Source organism: Staurois parvus, unplaced genomic scaffold, assembly GCF_062004578.1.
Source record: "Staurois parvus isolate SC_StPar_1 unplaced genomic scaffold, SC_StPar_1.0 ptg000435l, whole genome shotgun sequence".
NCBI lineage: Eukaryota > Metazoa > Chordata > Amphibia > Anura > Ranidae > Staurois > Staurois parvus.
In genome coordinates this window covers 297,190-317,648 of record NW_028318231.1, presented here as the reverse complement: position 1 = coordinate 317,648, position 20,459 = coordinate 297,190, and the positions used below count along the sequence as shown (strand labels likewise).

Here is a 20,459-nt window from a genome sequence, read left to right as displayed (position 1 = left end):
CTAAGTAACGATTCTGTGGCCCTAAGTAACGTTTCTGTAGCCCTAAGTAACGTTTCTGTGGCTCTAAGTAACAGTTCTGTGGCCCTAAGTAACAGTTCTGTGGCCCTCAGTAACAATTCTGTGTCCCTCAGTAACAATTCTGTGTCTGTCCCTGAGTAACAATTCTGTGTCCCTAAGTAACGTTTCTGTGGCCCTAAGTAACAGTTCTGTGGCCCTCAGTAACAATTCTGTGGCCCTCAGTAACAATTCTGTGTCTGTCCCTAAGTAACCATTCTGTGTCTGTCCCTGAGTAACAATTCTGTGTCCCTAAGTAACCTTTCTGTGGCCCTAAGTAACATTTCTGTGGCCCTCAGTAACAATTCTGTGTCCCTCAGTAACAATTCTGTGTCCCTCAGTAACAATTCTGTGTCCCTCAGTAACAATTCTGTGTCCCTCAGTAACAATTCTGTGTCCCTCAGTAACAATTTTGTGTCTGTCCCTAAGTAACAATTCTGTGGCCCTAAGTAACGTTTCTGTGGCCCTAAGTAACAGTTCTGTGGCCCTCAGTAACAATTCTGTGTCCCTCAGTAACAATTCTGTGTCTGTCGCTAAGTAAAAATTCTGTGGCCCTAAGTAACGTTTCTGTGGCCCTAAGTAATGTTTCTGTGGCCCTAAGTAACAATTCTGTGTCCCTCAGTAACAATTCTGTGTCCCTCAGTAACAATTCTGTGTCTGTCCCTGAGTAACAATTCTGTGTCCCAAAGTAACGTTTCTGTGGCCCTAAGTAACAGTTCTGTGGCCCTCAGTAACAATTCTGTGTCCCTCAGTAACAATTCTGTGTCTGTCCCTAAGTAACAATTCTGTGGCCCTAAGTAACGTTTCTGTGGCCCTAAGTAACAGTTCTGTGTCCCTCAGTAACAATTCTGTGTCCCTCAGTAACAATTATGTGTCTGTCCCTGAGTAACAATTCTGTGTCTGTCCCTGAGTAACAATTCTGTGTCCCTGAGTAACAATTCTGTGTCCCTGAGTAACAATTCTGTGTCCCTCAGTAACAATTCTGTGTCCTTCAGTAACAATTCTGTGTCCCTCTGTAACAATTCTGTGTCTATCCCTGAGTAACAATTCTGTGTCTGTCCCTGAGTAACAATTCTGTGTCCCTAAGTAACGTTTCTGTGTCCCTAAGTAACGGTTCTGTGGCCCTCAGTAACAAATCTGTGTCCCCCAGTAACAATTCTGTGTCCCTGAGTAACAATTCTGTGTCCCTCAGTAACAATTCTGTGTCCCTCAGTAACAATTCTGTGTCCCTCAGTAACAATTCTGTGTCCCTAAGTAACGTTTCTGTGGCCCTAAGTAACAGTTCTGTGGCCCTAAGTAACAGTTCTGTGGCCCTAAGTAACAGTTCTGTGGCCCTCAGTAACAATTCTGTGTCTGTCCCTAAGTAACAATTCTGTGTCTGTCCCTAAGTAACAATTCTGTGTCTGTCCCTGAGTAACAATTCTGTGTCCCTAAGTAATGTTTCTGTGGCCCTAAGTAACAGTTCTGTGGCCCTCAGTAACAATTCTGTGTCCCTCAGTAACAATTCTGTGTCCCTCAGTAACAATTCTGTGTCCCTCAGTAACAATTCTGTGTCTGTCCCTAAGTAACAATTCTGTAGCCCTAAGTAACGTTTCTGTGGCCCTAAGTAACGTTTCTGTGGCCCTAAGTAACAGTTCTGTGGCCCTAAGTAACAGTTCTGTGGCCCTCAGTAACAATTCTGTGTCCCTCAGTAACAATTCTGTGTCTGTCCCTGAGTAACAATTCTGTGTCCCTAAGTAACGTTTCTGTGGCCCTAAGTAACAGTTCTGTGGCCCTCAGTAACAATTCTGTGTCCCTCAGTAACAATTCTGTGTCTGTCCCTGAGTAACAATTCTGTGTCCCTAAGTAACGTTTCTGTGGCCCTAAGTAACGGTTCTGTGGCCCTCAGTAACAAATCTGTGTCCCTCAGTAACAATTCTGTGTCCCTGAGTAACAATTCTGTGTCCCTGAGTAACAATTCTGTGTCCCTCAGTAACAATTCTGTGTCCCTCAGTAACAATTCTGTGTCCCTCAGTAACAATTCTGTGTCTGTCCCTGAGTAACAATTCTGTGTCCCTAAGTAACGTTTCTGTGGCCCTAAGTAACAGTTCTGTGGCCCTCAGTAACAATTCTGTGTCCCTCAGTAACAATTCTGTGTCTGTCCCTAAGTAACAATTCTGTATCTGTCCCTGAGTAACAATTCTGTGTCCCTAAGTAACGTTTGTGTGGCCCTAAGTAACAGTTCTGTGGCCCTCAGTAACAATTCTGTGTCCCTCAGTAACAATTCTGTGTTCCTCAGTAACAATTCTGTGTCTGTCCCTAAGTAACAATTCTGTGGCCCTAAGTAACGTTTCTGTGGCCCTAAGTAACGATTCTGTGGCCCTAAGTAACGATTCTGTGGCCCTAAGTAACGATTCTGTGGCCCTAAGTAACGTTTCCGTAGCCCTAAGTAACGTTTCTGTGGCCCTAAGTAACGTTTCTGTGGCTCTAAGTAACAGTTCTGTGGCCCTAAGTAACAGTTCTGTGGCCCTCAGTAACAATTCTGTGTCCCTCAGTAACAATTCTGTGTCTGTCCCTGAGTAACAATTCTGTGTCCCTAAGTAACGTTTCTGTGGCCCTAAGTAACAGTTCTGTGGCCCTCAGTAACAATTCTGTGTCCCTCAGTAACAATTCTGTGTCCCTCAGTAACAATTCTGTGTCTGTCCCTAAGTAACCATTCTGTGTCTGTCCCTGAGTAACAATTCTGTGTCCCTAAGTAACCTTTCTGTGGCCCTAAGTAACAGTTCTGTGGCCCTCAGTAACAATTCTGTGTCCCTCAGTAACAATTCTGTGTCCCTCAGTAACAATTCTGTGTCTGTCCCTAAGTAACAATTCTGTGGCCCTAAGTAACGTTTCTGTGGCCCTAAGTAACAGTTCTGTGGCCCTCAGTAACAATTCTGTGGCCCTCAGTAACAATTCTGTGTCTGTCGCTAAGTAAAAATTCTGTGGCCCTAAGTAACGTTTCTGTGGCCCTAAGTAACGATTCTGTGTCCCTCAGTAACAATTCTGTGTCTTTCCCTAAGTAACAATTCTGTGTCTGTCCCTGAGTAACAATTCTGTGTCCCAAAGTAACGTTTCTGTGGCCCTAAGTAACAGTTCTGTGGCCCTCAGTAACAATTCTGTGTCCCTCAGTAACAATTCTGTGTCTGTCCCTAAGTAACAATTCTGTGGCCCTAAGTAACGTTTCTGTGGCCCTAAGTAACAGTTCTGTGGCCCTCAGTAACAATTCTGTGTCTGTCCCTGAGTAACAATTCTGTGTCCCTAAGTAACGTTTCTGTGGCCCTAAGTAACAGTTCTGTGGCCCTCAGTAACAATTCTGTGGCCCTCAGTAACAATTCTGTGTCTGTCGCTAAGTAAAAATTCTGTGGCCCTAAGTAACGTTTCTGTGGCCCTAAGTAACGATTCTGTGTCCCTCAGTAACAATTCTGTGTCTGTCCCTAAGTAACAATTCTGTGTCTGTCCCTGAGTAACAATTCTGTGTCCCAAAGTAACGTTTCTGTGGCCCTAAGTAACAGTTCTGTGGCCCTCAGTAACAATTCTGTGTCCCTCAGTAACAATTCTGTGTCTGTCCCTAAGTAACAATTCTGTGGCCCTAAGTAACGTTTCTGTGGCCCTAAGTAACAGTTCTGTGGCCCTCAGTAACAATTCTGTGTCCCTCAGTAACAATTCTGTGGCCCTCAGTAACAATTGTGTGTCTGTCCCTAAGTAACAATTCTGTGGCCCTAAGTAACGTTTCTGTAGCCCTAAGTAACGTTTCTGTGGCCCTAAGTAACGATTCTGTGGCCCTAAGTAACATTTCTGTGGCCCTAAGTAACGTTTCTGGGGCCCTAAGTAACGTTTCTGGGGCCCTAAGTAACGTTTCTGGGGCCCTAAGTAACGTTTCTGGGGCCCTAAGTAACGTTTCTGGGGCCCTAAGTAACGTTTCTGGGGCCCTAAGTAAAGTTTCTGTGGCCCTAAGTAACGTTTCTGTGTCCCTAAGTAACGTTTCTGTGGCCCTAAGTAACGTTTCTGTGTCCCTAACTAACGTTTCTATGTCCCTAAGTAACGTTTCTGTGTCCCTAACTCTCTCCCTGAATACAGCCAGGTCTGCCTCTGTTGAATGACTGGAGGCAAATGGAGAATTCTAAAATGGCCGCCATTTATAGCTCGACCATTACACAGTGCTGGCTGGCTGGCTGCTGATTGGCTAATGCGATCACATGTCATGAATGAATGCATTATGGGTCAGCACGCCTTGTCTGCGCGCCTTCCCAGACATCCCCGCTCCGTCGCCGCACATGTCGCCGCCATTTTAGGAAAAATTTCGATTCGCGCATCCGAAGTCTGCTTATTTTTGGATTCGGCGCGAATCGAAATTTTTCTAATATTCGAAGCGAATTCCACTTCGTCTACTTCGATTCGCTCATCTCTATTCAGTAATAAAGTGTTCTAATGCATTACTAGTATACAATGTGAATATTTTACAAAACATGATCCTGTTCATCAGTATTCTTCATTTAGTAACAACTGTAGAAGCTTTTCAGTTTGACCAGTTTGGTAACATGAACTGTGTAGTCAGTGCTTCAGCAAGTTCTTTAAATCAGGTTAATCTGATTTAGCTTACTGACTGCAAATCTCTATATGGCTACTAGAAACTGATTCATAACTTCCTGCGCTGATATATGTGAAACAAATACTAAAGGGTCAGTCCACCCACAAAAAATAATTTTTTTCAGCCCCTGGTTTCTTGTATGGTTTGAATAATACAACAAATATCTCCCTGTCAAAATGATTTATAGTTCCTGTCTATCTAGGAGTGTACAGTACTCTAGAACCTCCTGTTGTGTGTTCCATAATATAACTGAAATAAAACATCTATTAGGAATGGCCATCATAATGAACTCTGAAGGTTCAAAGATTTGGAAACTCAAGAGCAGAAATCTTATTAACAGTCACCAAGAGACTTTGAGAGACAGAAGAATGTGTAATTTGCTTTAAAATAGTTGTAACCTCAGACATGAAATATGAAAAAATCAAACCCATCTAAAGTGTATACTTGTCTCAGAGCACTAAGTGTCATTTCTGTCTGCTGTTTTGTTCCTCTGCTATCTGCATGAAACACTTCTGACAAGTTTTCCTGACACCAAATTGTGACGGGGAGGGATCTCAAGACGATCGACAGCCTCAGCTCTGTTCTTGTGAGCTGTGTGGAGGGGGGTGAAACCCTTCCCTCCAATCAGCTCTCAGAGCTCTCCTCACTGATGTAACATCAGCTCCCCGTCCCCTAATTTTCAGAGCTGAGAGATGCTGTGTAAATGCTGTACTTTGAATGGATACATGGGGATAGACAGCTGGAGATAAACAGGTACAACTTATGTAAGAGGATTTGTTTAATCTCTGTGTATCACCTGAGGCCAGTCACTTCACCGAGTAAATGGAGGGGTTTACAACCCCTTTAACTCTCCATCATTAGCCATTGCTATCCAGGTTTGGAACAGGAAAGTGGCTGCTAACCCCATGTACTGTATCTTCTATAAATGCCCAAATCTTCAGTTGAAATGGGTCAACACTTAATTTCAGTTATTTGTATGTGTTGTCAAGGTCTACCAACATACATTTTTGTTTATTGTGCCACTTGCTAAACGTGTAGTTTTGTAAGTCATCAAATGTTTTCTTAAAGTGTAAGCATAGTTTAAGCTAAATGGTCAGATTTGACCTGTTTACCAGGGTAAACCTCTTGTTATTAATTTAGTGGCTGTTTACTAAAATGTATCCCTTACTCATTCACATGGGGGGGAGATATCTAAAAGCCTCCTTGTTTTATAGAGGGCTTCCAGATTCAGATATGTCCCCCCAGCAAACCCCACATCCCCTGTGTCAGGGAGATCCTTGTTCCCAATATAGGGACAAGGTGCTTTGCCAATTGGTGACCCTCTAGCAGGGTACCCTCTTCATGTTGAAAGCATATAGTCTGGTATAGTTCAGGAGTAAGAGGGTTCACACCCACTGCTCCCCCTTTCCCAGCCAGCCAGGCTGCTGATCTGATGCTCAGATAATGGTTTGGTAAGGATTTTGGTGGTGACTTTTTCTGTCCCCTTAAAAACTACATAAGAGCATCATCAAAATAAGGGTTTGGTATAGATATATAAGGGGAACCCCACACACTTGTACATGGTCCCCAGGGCAGTGTCCAGCTCCCCATGCCCTTTGTTTGATAATCCCTTAACCATTAGCCTTGAAAATGGCTTTACTTACAAACAGAAGGAATAATGACATTTTCCTCCCATTGACTTTAATGAGGTTTGCATTAAAGGCTAAGTTCACTTTAAAAAAATACAAATATCTCTGCAGGAAAAAAATGTGCATTTATTATTTTTATTCATAGGAGCCATGCAAAGCTTGCACCCATGGTCAGAGGATTACATTTGCAATGCCAGGCTCCTGCCAGGATGTTTCAATGGACTATGAGTGCAATCATCACTGCAATTGTGTTTCATAGAGGACTACTTGCTTATCAACATGTTACCTCTTGCTAAAGCTGGAGTTAGCACTTGATAATCTTCCTAGAAAGGACAGACAGAAATAAAAACCTGATCTCTCACTACTCTATACAGAATTTTTTAAAAATGACTATACATATGCTTTAAACAAGCAAACAAAAGAAAAGTGAAATAAAACATTTGCAGTCTGGTCAGAAGAACTGTCTTAAGGAAATCAGCATGCATATAGTAGCTGACATTAGTAACATAGACAGTGTCCATATAGTGTCATTCATGGATTCAGCAAGAGCTAACTGAAGCTGGCCATAGATGGACTGAAATTCAGCCTTTTCAGTAGGGACCAGCTGAATGTTGATCCATGTTTGGTTGCCCCCATTCGATAGAAGTCGATTGTTAGTTTGACTTCTGTCTAACAGGATTATTGGAAAGCTTTTCTCAGTGAGCAGCTGCAGCCAATCAGTGGCATTCCTCTATTCACATCGCTTGTGTGAGTGGAGGAATCCATTTTTTCATTCAGTCTGATTTCTGACCAAACAAAAATGATCCATCTATGGCCAGCTTAAGCTTTTGGGGTTTGAAGACTTACTCTAGGTATTCCTTAAGAAACAAGATTTTCATTACATTTTTTCATTCTCCTGTAATGATTCAAGGCAAATATTCTCCTTTCTTACCACATTTTCCCCACATGCGTTGATGTCCTGGAGTGCAGTTTTCTCCTCGTTCAGTTGCTGTGCCTCCCTTTTGCGCTACCTCATATTCTACAGATGCTAAACGTATCACAAATCTCTCTTGATTAATAGATTTTCTCAAAGATTTCAGTATGGATTTAATCTTGCGTTCCAGACGCTGACGGAGGCATGTCAGTGAACAGCTTGCTAGAAAAATAAAAATAAAAAATATTTGACAGGGTACAGCTCTTTTTAAACTGAAACCCCCTTGTCAAGTCCAATAAATGAACCACAGCTGAACTTCAAATAAACCTTGGTAAAAATCTCTCTCTATTTAAGCCTTTTTTACAATCACTTTTTTTTTACTTTCTATTTATACAGACATTATACAAAGTCGACAAGTATGGAAGCCTGGGCAATAACACACTCATAGTTAAAAGCAGAGTTAGAAGGACAACAAATACAGGGTTTCTTAAATAACAAATCAGTCCAGGATTATAGTTTATCACCAGGACGAAGAGAATACACCCGTATGGAGATGCTAATAAATTCGGCTGAGTGCAAGGAGAATTTGGCAAGTGACATATGATGTGATCAATAACCTTTTATTTCTTTATAGTACTAAGACTTATCACAGGTCTTACATGTGGCCTCCTCTACTTTGACTTCAGCTTCCAACTCCAATGAGATCCTGGTAACTTCCTTACTGGGAGAAGAGCGAGTGCTGCGGCCTTTATTCCTCCACAGAGAGTCACATTTCAACTGAATATATGTTAGCTGGCAGTCTGAGCATGGTGCATGAGAACCTGATTAGGAAAAGATAAGCAAACTGATTATAAGAAATAGCAAGTAAAGAAGAAAACAACTTGGCCGTAACTGAATTTTCTTATCTGCATCTCTACCCCTCCCTGGTACATCTCTGTTCTCTTTTTTTTTTTCTCCTGAATGTCCACTTTGTAATGCCTTTCCCACAATTCCTTTTCATCCTCTCTTCCTACCACTTTTCGCCTTCTCCATTTCTCATACTTCCATGTCTTGCGCTTTCCTCCCCTCTTGCTGATCTGCCACGCACTCTCAGGCCACATCTGGAATCTTTAAGTTTGAAGGATGCTCTCTGTTTTACTGGTGGCACCAGAGTTTCTAAAATAAGAAATGAAAAATTATTAAAAGTATATTAACCCCAACAATAATTTTTTTTCTTATTTGTTACCTTTTTATCTGTTAAAGCAGAACTAAACCCATCGATTTAACAGTTTTAAATGCAGTTGCATGTGCCAGGAATGTAACTGTCCAATTTGCTTGTGCTCTCAACCAAACTGTCAAACCATCAAATGGCTGGTGACATAATTGATCACATGTGCAGGATCATGACGGCTGAAGATTAAACAAAGGCTAAAATGGCAGCTTCCTTGACTGAAAAGTATAGGAGGGTTTAGTTTTGCTTTAAATAAACCTTTGAAAGCATTTTGTTATATCAGTTTTATAAGTGCAAAAAAAAACAGTTAAAATTCAGAGCTTTCCTGTGTTCTGTGCTCTCTATCTGTGTTATCTTTAAGAGACTATTTAGCCCTTCCAGTTCTTATCTTGGACTAGTCATTTAGTCTCTATGCTGTGGATAAGAACACAGTGGGAGTGGTTGATTGGTTTATCAAAAAACAACAGGTAGGGCTGACGATGCTCAGTCTGAAAAATAGCTGTGTGTTGCCAGCTCGCAATATGAAAATAAGAACTGGGTGAATATCTGGCAAATCAACAGAAATTTGTATATACTAACAGTAATAAAACCTAGTCAAATGTGAATTTATTGTGGAAAGTTACTACATATGAGTTTTTTTTCCTTGAGGTTAAAGGTTTCACAGAAGCAATTATAAGTACTCACACGTGATCTTTTTCCAAACCAGCTGGTTAGGGCTGGAATGGACATGGTACATATGTAGAAACATCCCAAGCTCATGGGAAAAATCAGTGGTCTAGACTGGCCTCTATTGTTTTGTACTGAGATAAACCAGAACCGTGGATGTTTGTTATGTTTTGTTAGGTGATTCTAAAGGCTTTTTTTTTCTTTTAAGAAAAAAACAAACAAACATGCCTATACTTACCTGCTGTGTGTAGTGGTTTTGCACAGAGCAGCCCCGATCCTCCTCTGCTTGGGTCCCCTGCAGGCTCTCCTGGCCCCTCCCTCCTGTCGGGTGCCCCCACAACAAGCAGTTTGCTATGGGAGCACCCACTGCTCTGTGTGTCCACTCACACATGGAGCTGCAGCTCGGCCCCACCCCCTCTCTCTTCTCATTGGCTCACTGGCTGTGATTGACAGCAGTGGGAGCCAATGCAATGGCTCCTACTTCTGTCTCAGCCAGTGAGAAGAGGGAGTCCCGGGATAGCCGAGACTCCAGTGCACATCGCTGGATCGAGAGGGGACTTAGGTGAGTATTGGGGGGGGGGGGGGCTGGGGGGATGCTGCAAACAGAAGGTTTTTTACCTTCATGCATAGAATGCATGAAGGTAAAAAACCTTGAGCCTTTAGAACCACTTTAAGGACTCTCAAACAATAGCATACAATTTGTGTGTACATGATGCATGTTTATGGGAAAATGTTTTGGTGGTTGGATTGAGTCTGCATGTTGGCCAACATTTCATGCTTGTAGTTAGCTTAAGGCTGGAAAAATAATTTAGAATAGAGCAAAGAATAACAAATTCAAAGGTTTAAATATCACCACCAGGCCTATCACGCTTGCAATTAAGATGTTAACAAACTGTTAGAATATAATTATTTGTTGTCTAACTCAGCGATTGTTTTATATTATGGCTTAAGCAAACAATTTTGTAGCAGCATTGCATGGGATGTCTAAGAACTGTGAAAAGCCACACTGGAGGGTGGCGAGTTAGTGAAGCCAATGATTTTGGCCATTGATTGAGGCCAATGATTTTATCCCAAAGAGATAACACTTACTGATATTTTAGGAGATGTAAGAAACTGAGCTTTTATGAAAAACTGTACACTGGGCCTTGGTGCCTGGGACAGTACAGAAGAAGTGGCTGTAAGACGGAAAGTAGCTATAGCTTAGTAGTGTTATTGCTTTTGCAAATGATTATGAGCTAAGGAAACCACAAATGTATTTTGTCATAGTCTCCATACATTTAGAGTTTTCCCCACTGTGACAGGCATTAAGTTACCAGTGCAGTGATGGCTAGTATTCTGTTTAGAGCTGAGTCCAGGTTTATGTGCAGGAGATCCACAGCTGAAGATGAAACTGCTGTCTGACTCTGCATAGAGAAACAGAAAATTATTTATTATTGTTGTTAATATTATACATGATTTACATAGTAGACTAATTTTACAAAAACAGGAATATGTAAATACAATATCTGAAAATGTGAATACATTTCCTTAATTTACTTACAGTTCCTTCAGGAACTAGTTGCTGTTTATATTCATTTAAATTTCCCTTTCAGTGCATGTGAACCAATGAACCAGATATCTTCCTTTATTTCACATGTAATTTAAAAAAAACAAAATCTACGTCTCTGATACAGAAATTAATATATTTCTAATTTAAAATGTATGTAAATCATATCCAAACTTTTATTTGTTTAATTTAGTTTTGTTAAATATGCAATCAAAAGTTTTTTGATATATTTCCTCTACAAGTACAACTCGATCCTGGAAGAAAACCAACGATTCCCTTTTTTCCTGAAGTATCCGAGAATGCTGACCTGAAATATGCCCAGTTTACATCTGTTTACTCAAATGAACTGTGTTAAACCTATATAAATATTGCACGTGTTAAAAATATATAAATAAAACATAAACATGTAAACATACATAAAAAAATATAGAATGAATAAAATACAAAAAGTTCATATAAAAAGACCCATATAAAAAGCCCTGAAACACGTATTTTGATGATGAAATGAGTTGAATGGAGCCTTGTATTGCCATCATCGCTCTCTAGGAAGTTGTTGTCTTTGCCGGCTTGATCGTTTGTATTACATGCGCATGTTTCTTAACTCTGCGTGAGTATATTTTTACACAATAAAATAATTTTAAGTAAGTTTTTACACTATGGAGAGGCTCTTTTCCTTTTTTTTTTTTGCTTTGCATGGACCATTACTTTGTGAGAGTTATGCATATTCTATTGGCAGCATTCCTGTATACTACCGAGGCTGCTTCAAGTGTGACCTTGTGACCTTAAGGAAATTGCACAAGCGCTTCATGACCACTCTTATTGCAAGGGAGTCATGGTAAGCTGGAAAGCATGTATTTCATCAGCACTTTGGGTGATTGTGTCGAGTGGTGGCACTTTACGATACCAGGAAGGAACACATTTCTCACTTGTCAGCACTTTTTGTTTTTATATTAACAATTTTTATTGATTTTCACATATATATATGTATACAAAAACATCACAGGAGAATAAAGGAGCACATCAATGGTGAGATCTGCATGGTTACTAACATAAGAATGTCATATAGTTAGAATGGGGTGGCCGTCAGAACTATACATCTGCAGAAAGGCGGAAGGAAGAAAAATTGTCCCATGGGTGCCAAACTGCCTCAAACAAAGCAAGCGAACAGGCTTGCACAGCCGTCAGGTACTCCATCTGTCGTACATCAGCAATAATTTTAAACAGCGTTGACATCGAAGGAGGTAGAGAAGATAGCCAACACATCAGAATGCTTCTTCTGGCCGCAGTCAGAATATGTGTGGAGAGTTTCCTGGCCATTCTGGGAAGACCTGGGAATGGCAGGCTCAGTAAAAAATACAGAGGCTCAAATGGGAGAGAGGTCTGCAATATCAATTGTAAAAAAGACAAAACCTCTTCCCAAAAAGGGACAATGGATCCACAAGTCCAAAAATTATGGAAGAAGGAGCCAATATCTTTCCCACAACGCGAGCAAGCGGAAGAAACATTCGGATTAAAGGCATGGACAACCTCGGGAGTTTTATACCATAACATTAAAATTTTATATGTGTTTTCTTTATAAACCACACAGACAGAAGATTTAGATGTGTTGTCCCAAATTTTCTTTCATTGTGTAAGGTCAATGTCACACTGCAGAAACTGGGACCACTTGCGCATGTAATGATGAGTGTCGTTAGCGAGGGGAGCAGCATCCATAAGAAATTTATATATATTAGAAACTATACCCTTTTGATGTGGACCTTGTATACAGAGACGCTCAAAGGGGGTAGGTTTCCCATGAGTCAACGTGGGAGATATAGTCGAGAAAAAGTGACGTATCTGGAGATAAATATAAAAATGGTGAGAAGGCAGATCTTTTTTCTGGAGATACGAGAATGGCTGCAGCTTCTGGGTAACAGGATGTCTTAGGTGACGTAGTTGGAAGAGCCTGGCCGTGACCCAAGGGGACAATCGGGGTACCACCAGACTGTCTGGAAGATTGGGGTTAAAAAGGATATCAATCAGTGGGGAGCAATCGGAGGCCAATGCAAACCTGGTTTTACATTTCCACCATATACTCATGAAGAATTGCATGGGGCCAAGGAACAAACGATGAAGAGGGGTAAGGTCCACCTCCGAAGACGACCAGAGGAGAGAGCAGGGATGAATCGGGGTCAATTGTAAGGACTCTATCTCAGTCCATAGATTGGGAGGGAATAGAGTGGACCATGAAGTAAGGCAGCGAAGGTGAGTGGCGTAATAATAGGTCACGATATCCGGTGCACCCAGGCCTCCTCTAGAACGCAGGGAAAGTAGTACACTACGTGCAATTCTGTGTTGCTTATTATGCCAAATGAAGTGTAGTAGGGATTTCTGCAGGGAGTGTAGCTTGGACAGAGGGACAGGGACAAGGGGGGTCGCAAATAAGTTTGGGTAATACAGTCATCTTTATGACGCTGATACGTCCCAAGAATGACAAGGGTAGAGTATCCCAAGATTTCAGGGAGCGGGAAATAGCTACAAATAGGGGAGGGAAGTTGGCGTCATATATTGAACTATAGGAGTAAGTAAGGTTAGCGCCGAGATATTTTAGAGAGCGGGCGCACCATCGATACAGGAATGATTCCGGAAGGGACGAGAGTACAGCTGGAGGGATATGAAGTGGGAGATCTTCGGTCTTGGAGGTGTTAACCTTGTAATCAGAGAGAGTTCCGAAATGTCATAAAAGTTTATGCAGTGCTGGGAGGGAAATTTGGGGGTTCGAGAGTGCAAGGAGGATATCATCCGCAAAAAGGGACAATTTATATTCGCGAGACATTATACCTTGTATGTCAGGATGGGACCGGATTGCAATAGCCAGTGGTTCCAAACAAAGAATAAACAATAGAGGGGAGAGAGGGCATCCCTGTTGAGTACCATTCGACATCTGAAAAGGGGGTGAAAGAAAGGAGGACAGTCTGACCTGCGAGGAAGGATGAGAATAGAGAGCTTTCAAAGCTGCCACAAAAGGGCCACGGAAGCCAAACTTCTCCAAAACCATAAACATATAAGGCCAACTGAGACGATCAAATGCTTTTTGGGCATCCAAGCTCAATAAAATGGTGGGAATGGAAGACCGGTTAACCAGATCAATAGATCTCCTGGTGTTGTCTGCTGCATGTCTAGCAGGGACAAAGCCTACTTGGTCTCTGTGTATGAGTTTGGAGATGAGTCTGGACAGCCGGTTGGCTAGGATCTTAGTAAAAATCTTGTAATCAGAGTTCAGTAGAGCAATAGGACGGTAATTATCCAAGACAGAATGATCCTTGTCAGGTTTGGGAAAACAGAGTTGTATGCACGGGAGAAGTCCACTTGTGGAGTAATACCTCTAAAAAAGGTCATGATAGAAAGAAAGAAGATGGGGATCCAGGGTACCAATGAAAGTCTTATAGCAAGAATAGGGAAGACCATCTGGGCCTGGTGTTTTGCGGGAGGGGAGATGTGTGACTGTATTAAATAATTCTTCGGACGAGATGTCAGCGTTGAGGGCCGCAATATCAGAAGACGAAAGCTTAGGCAACAATAAAGGGTCAAAAAACCTATCAAAAAAGGTCTCCGTGAGGGGGGGATGGAGGTCTGGGGTCAAACAGTTGTAAAGGGATTCATAATATGAGCCAAAAAGGGAGACCATTACATGAGGATCATAAGTAGGGCTCCCATTCAGCTGGATAAGATGGTGTGGCACCATAGAGGGGGATAGAGCTTTAAGTCTGTTAACGAGCATTCGATGAGGTTTGTTAGAAAATTCATAAAATTTCTGCCTGACCCAGAGGAGAGATTTTGTGGACTTACAGGCATCAAGAGCCTTGATTTGGTCGCGTAGAGGAGTCACTCTATACAGCCCAGGAATAGACGGTTTTGAAAGGAGTTTACGTTCAGCCAGTGTTAACTGGCGGACTAGGGCAATCCTGGCACACTCCGAGGATTTCTTCAGGCGAGAGCCCATGGAGATACAAAGGCCACACCTTATGGGCTTTCCATACGGCTAAGGTAGACGCTACAGAGCCTACATTAAGTTGAAAGTTGTCAGCACTTTTTGGATGGAACTTTTTATATGAATCTTTTCTATTTCACTCATTCTATATTATTTTTTATGTATGATTACATGTTTATGTTTTTTTTTATATATTTCGAACACATGCAATATTTTGTATAGGTTTAGCACAACACACTTCATTTGAGTATACATAGTAGAAGGGATATCTTCTTTTTGTGTTTGTTTGTAATTTTTTTTAAAAGATATAGTTCACAAGACAAGCCTCATGCAACAAATTATATTCTTGTACCCTACAGCTCACAGACCGCACCCTCCCCCCATCTTTAAGCTTTGGAAATTACCTGGCTGCAGCAAAGTCTTCGAGCTACAGGTGAGAGAGCAGGTGTCTTTCTTCCCATTTCGAGAACAAATCAAAGCCGCTCGGGAGGACATACCAGTCATCATACATTTTACCAGCTCTAGAGAGCAAAGGAACTGTTTAATAAGTATTTCCTAAATCAGACCTATAAGATCTGCTATAGGTTAACAAGAGTTATTTTCAATACATAAAAGTATGATACATGTATCATTTTACCTTTATAGATGTGTAGATGAAATTGTGCAGTAATATAACTAAAAAAAGTACACCTTTCACTTAGAGTTATATGTCTGTTATTAGACCTGTAGATATTTATATATTACATAATACTTAGTCTGGTTGAAAAAAGACACAGTCTTTCTAGTTAAATAACCAAAAAATAACAATATTATAACAATATTATAAATATTTGTGTCTGAAATCAGTGGTTTTACCAATACAGGTATCTTTAAAAACAACCATAAGAAAGGCTAAAACAATAACTGCAACTGATTCTATTTAAACCCTTGGTAGTCATTTCCATAATTTTTTCCCTCCATAGACAAAAAGATCTGCTTATGTCGACCCTATACTGATTATAATATACCTTTAACAACTTACTCTATTCTAAAGGAAAATCTCACAGACACTTATGGGCATCAAAAATGGATGTATGTACACAGATAGAAATACTGTATTACATTTCTGTTTTTTGTATGTTTTTGTTTTGGTTGTAAAAATGACCTCTTAATGTGTATATAGTAAAATAAATAAATACATTTTCAATGCTCTAAACACCATCAAAAATTTCAAAACACTTACCTACACAGTCTTTCTGATTCCAATGAAGTTTAAAACCAGCTGGACAGGTACACTCAAAGCCTCCTGGTATATTGATGCAACCATATTTGCAGCCTCCTTTGTTAATGCTGCATTCATCTATATCTAGGATTTGACAAAATTGAATAACATACATACATTTGCATACATTTAATTTGTTCTTTATCACCCCTACAAGTTGATCATGGGCAAAGGTGTTAAGAAGTTTCTTCATGTTACAATAGGCCTATCAGTTACATCTGTGGGACTCTTCATGTATCTCCAGATTAAACACTTCTTAGAACACACACACACACATATACTCTTCTAACATCTCCCGCTTGATCCCAATGCTTGATGTACACCTGAATGCCTGATGTACACCCGACAATTGAATACTGATCTAGGGTCAACTATTGAGGTAGCGGAATGGTATCAAATTTGGAAAACAGTGAAATCTAGTTCTCGAAAAGTACGAGCCTTTGAAATCAACTACGAGGTAATGATGAAATGGCATAAGGTCTTAGTTCGAGTTGCATTAGCTATTTGTATGTACTTAGCTATTTACTTTTATGTTTTAAAAAATGTGGGAAATTGGGAACATTTTATTATACTTGGTGGTCCTGCCTGGTGTTCCAACTATTCTTGACTGACATTTTTCACTTCTCACTAGGCTATTAGGGCAAACAATTCCTCAGACATCAAAAGTTGCCCTACTTTGTGTCAAACTACAAGACCTCTTTTAAAGCCCAATTTCAACTTTTGTGACATGTCCTCACCACAGCAACACAAACAACTGCAAAGTCTTGGAAATCCCCTATCCTCTCCATAGTCTAAGTTAGCTCAAGAGTTCAAGAGAGGCAAGGAAATATAATACAATGGAAAAGTACCTGATTACCTGGTACCCTTGATTTACTCATTGCCTTTCTAGTGGAAGAGATGCTTGTCTACTAGGCCTTTAAATCAGGGCATGACCCCCTCCACTCATGCCCTGCCCTCCTGGTTTCTATAACATAATATATCATTTACTTTCCTATATACCACCTTTCTTTCCTCCTACCCTCCTCATTTCTCCCCATACAATCTTTTTTTCATTTACCTTATCAGAGACAAATATAGCGATGTTAAATATATGATGTTCCTTCTACCTATATTGTTATTATTATAAATTAGGTCTCGGGTCAATTTGTGTTTCCATTTTCTATACAACAAGATATACTGTATGTATTTCTATACTATTAACACTATGAAAATGTTGACTGTACCTGTTAAAATGTGAAACTAAACAATAAAAACCATTGAACTATAAATGGTTGTTTTAACTTCCCAAACACTGCAAAACCTTTTATCTATGTTGAGTATTAGACTTGTAGGTCAGCAAAATTAAAATAAGCAATATTACAATTGTAAGCAATGTCTTTGGAAAATCAAGTAGCTAATTTATTTAAATTTGCTGATTAGCAGTCCTTAGGTAATACTACTACTGTTTTACAGTAATGCAGTACATACTTCTTAGTAATTCTGAATAGGGGTAAGGGCAGGGTTATATACTCAGAAGCAGAAAGTTCATTATTCATGGCTTACTATCAAGTATACATTACAAATAAGATTATTTTCTGGATGATACCAACGAGGATGTCTGATGATCAAGGAGCTAAAATTTAAGGCAACATGAAAACATTACCTCCACAATGAGTGAGCCCATATAGTGCATAGCCCTTGTGACACAAACACTGAAAGCTCCCAGGAGTGTTGACACAGATGTGATCGCATGTTCTGTCAAAGGAGCACTCGTCAATATCTGAGGGTGAAGACATGTCTATGAGAGTTTTGTCACAGCCAATGTTTTTTTTATTGTTAATGCAGCTAAGTTGATTTTTCTTTTTCAAGAACTGAATGCATTCCTAAATGCACGGAATATAACTGTATATTATCATTTATAGGTTTTAACACAAGAGACTGTTTATTCAGGGAAAATCCAGTTGCCTTCTGGGGATCAGGAAGGCTTTTTTCTCCTGATGGAGTAAATTGGACCGTGCTTCATAGATTTATTTTCTTTATCTGAATCAACTGTGGGTATAGGGTTCTGTATATGGAGGATTTATATTTATTTATTACATTTTTCTACTGGTTGAACTAAGTAACTGCAGCTGTACAATATGAGTAGAAATGGCTGGGGAACCAAAAGATATAAATACCTAAATTGTTAATTGATGATGGAGTAGTGGGTGAACAGTCAAGAGGTCAGAAAAAAAAATCAATTTTTTTAATACAGATTTTTCTCTGCATTTCTTTTTTGCTTCTACTAATTTCTAGGTTTACTGCACTTGCTGTAGGAACAAGCCATCAGACATTTTAATCTAGAATCAACCTCAAAACAAACTGTTAAAGGAGTAATAGAATAAATATGATAAATCCATGTACTTTATAGTACTGACCAACTGTTTAGACTGCCGAAAATATTGTCAATAAATTAACAGCATCATTTGCAGGAAAAGGGCTCTCTATATGCTTCCGTCACTCAAAGATGAGTGGCAGGCACCACATTAGTATCCACAATGCTATCAATGCTGCCAAATCAGATAGAATCAAAGCAATGTTAGAAGGCTACATGAAGTAGATTGCAATCCTTCATTACCTAAAAGCTGGGAGATGGTAGATACAGTGTTTAGCTGCCAACTATCCCTTAATTCCAGGTGGTGGTGGCTATAGGGGCTGGTACTGAAAACATTTCCTACTTCAAAATGTCTCTGGTTGGGAAATCAGCCTTAAAACGAAAACTAATTTTGGTGTAATTTGTTAATATCCCATTACAGTATATTGTCTTGGCTTTTTAACATAATATGAAAAAGAGATACATTTGAAATAAGTCATTATTCGCAAATAACTTAGTCGCTTATGGCTATGCATATACTAATAAGTTTGAATTGAAAGTGTAAGGCCTTGTTCACACCAGTGTGCAGAGACATCAGTTTTTCTGCAAGCGTTCTGCAAAGAGCAAAATTTTGCAAGAAGCAAAAAGTGTTCTCTATGTGTCCTGTTCACACCACAACACTAGTATCTTGTACAGATTTTTTCTGCACAGGAATCTGTAAAGTGTATAAATCTCACTGAAACGCACATGTAAACTGATGTCAGAATTCTATGTGTCAGTTTCTATCATTTTTCATGCACATATGGTTTGAACAAGTCCTTAGACTGTTAGCAGTACTGATAAACTGTTGAGAGTCAACCACCTGGTCTCTTATTTTGATGTACATAAAAACCACTCACCTTGGCAGCCTCTTTCATTAATTAGCAGTTTGTAACCTTTTTTGCAGCCACACTCAAAGCTACCAACTGAATTGCGACAGTAATGATCACAACCGCCATTATTGACACGACATTCATCAATATCTATGAATGGAAATAAAATGGAATATAACTGGAAGCACACATACTGTATATCATCTTCACATATGTATTTCAGTTGTCTTAATACATTTCTGTTAAGTCTTGATCACAAGGGCGTACTTAAGTGTACACCAGTGAAAAGGGCCATTTTTGCCACCATTAGATGCACAGTTTTTCTGTGGATTTGCATGCAGTTAGTCCCATTCATGTCAACTGGGATGTAGCGGCTGCACAGACACTGCCCCTGCTCCCAACTTACATCTGCAAGAGGGCAGGTACATGTCTCTGAATACAGACAGTGTGAGTTCAGGAACCCGCACCCAAGCGAATGTCAAATTGGGAGTAGCTGCTGTGTCCTTGCAGCCGCTGTGTCGTAAATGACATGAATAGGACTGCCTGCACATGGATAAATGGAACATCTGTGCATCCCCACGTAGGCAAATACAGCCCTGCATGGGCATGCACTTTAAAATGTCCATGTGAATGAGGCCTAAAAGAGAATTTCAGCATGAGCAGCAAACATGTTTCAGGGGAAAATATTTAAAAAAAGCATACTTGGCAACAATCCCAGATGTCCTGAAAATGTCCCATGTTTGTATATCTGGGAGTTGAAGCATTGCAGAAAAACTATAGAGAGCTTATCTGGTCAAGGTCTGTTTTTTTTTTTTTTTTTTGCTAAGCGATTTGAACTATGTTTCCAAATTTCCAAATATGAAAACTAATTTAATTCATGAGTCAGGGTACCTAAATTTAAACTTTTACCTATAGATGCATTCTGGAGGGCTGATTCTCCCTCTATCTATCTCTTCTAGACTGCAGGAACAAGATCCCCCTGCTAAAGTTCTTAACTTTATTACTGCCCACCATGCATGTTGTCACCAGCTTTGGGGTGAGTACTTCTACTCCTCCTGTTCTCAATCATTTACATTTTATTAAAAATCCAGGTGGGAAAGAGAGGGTCCCCTTTGTTTTTGCCATTGCAATGTATGCAGACCCAGGAACTCAAAGAGACCTTACAACTTGAGTTCCTGAGAAATATAAAAATATTCATTCTGAATGTTACCCCAAACACCAACCAAGCAAGGTTATGCACTACCTTACATTATGTTGCAGTGCACTAGAGAAAATAGCATTTCTTTTGGTTCATTGTACTGTACTGAACTCCCTTAATACAACCCATGGGTGTTTAGTGCACTTCAATGAGACTGAGTTGGGTGAATGGACCCTCAAACATTAAAACACTCTGCACTG

At 40.1% G+C, this 20,459-nt stretch overlaps 1 protein-coding gene across 3 annotated transcripts in view; it reads right to left on the bottom strand.

Annotated features, from left to right (window-relative positions):
* The window catches only part of LOC149454199 (signal peptide, CUB and EGF-like domain-containing protein 3), a 171,534-nt gene that overhangs the window by 23,963 nt on the left and 127,112 nt on the right, over window positions 1-20,459 (bottom strand). For all 3 annotated transcript variants that reach the window (XM_089687687.1, XM_089687688.1, XM_089687689.1), the window contains 8 exons: window positions 19,089-19,211; window positions 17,500-17,616; window positions 15,819-15,941; window positions 15,001-15,117; window positions 10,394-10,483; window positions 8,246-8,359; window positions 7,864-8,025; window positions 7,223-7,426 (listed from right to left, as the gene is read on the bottom strand). In XM_089687687.1, coding sequence (XP_089543813.1) covers window positions 7,223-7,426; window positions 7,864-8,025; window positions 8,246-8,359; window positions 10,394-10,483; window positions 15,001-15,117; window positions 15,819-15,941; window positions 17,500-17,616; window positions 19,089-19,211 — 1,050 coding nt within the window. The remainder of the gene's footprint in view (window positions 1-7,222; window positions 7,427-7,863; window positions 8,026-8,245; window positions 8,360-10,393; window positions 10,484-15,000; window positions 15,118-15,818; window positions 15,942-17,499; window positions 17,617-19,088; window positions 19,212-20,459) is intronic.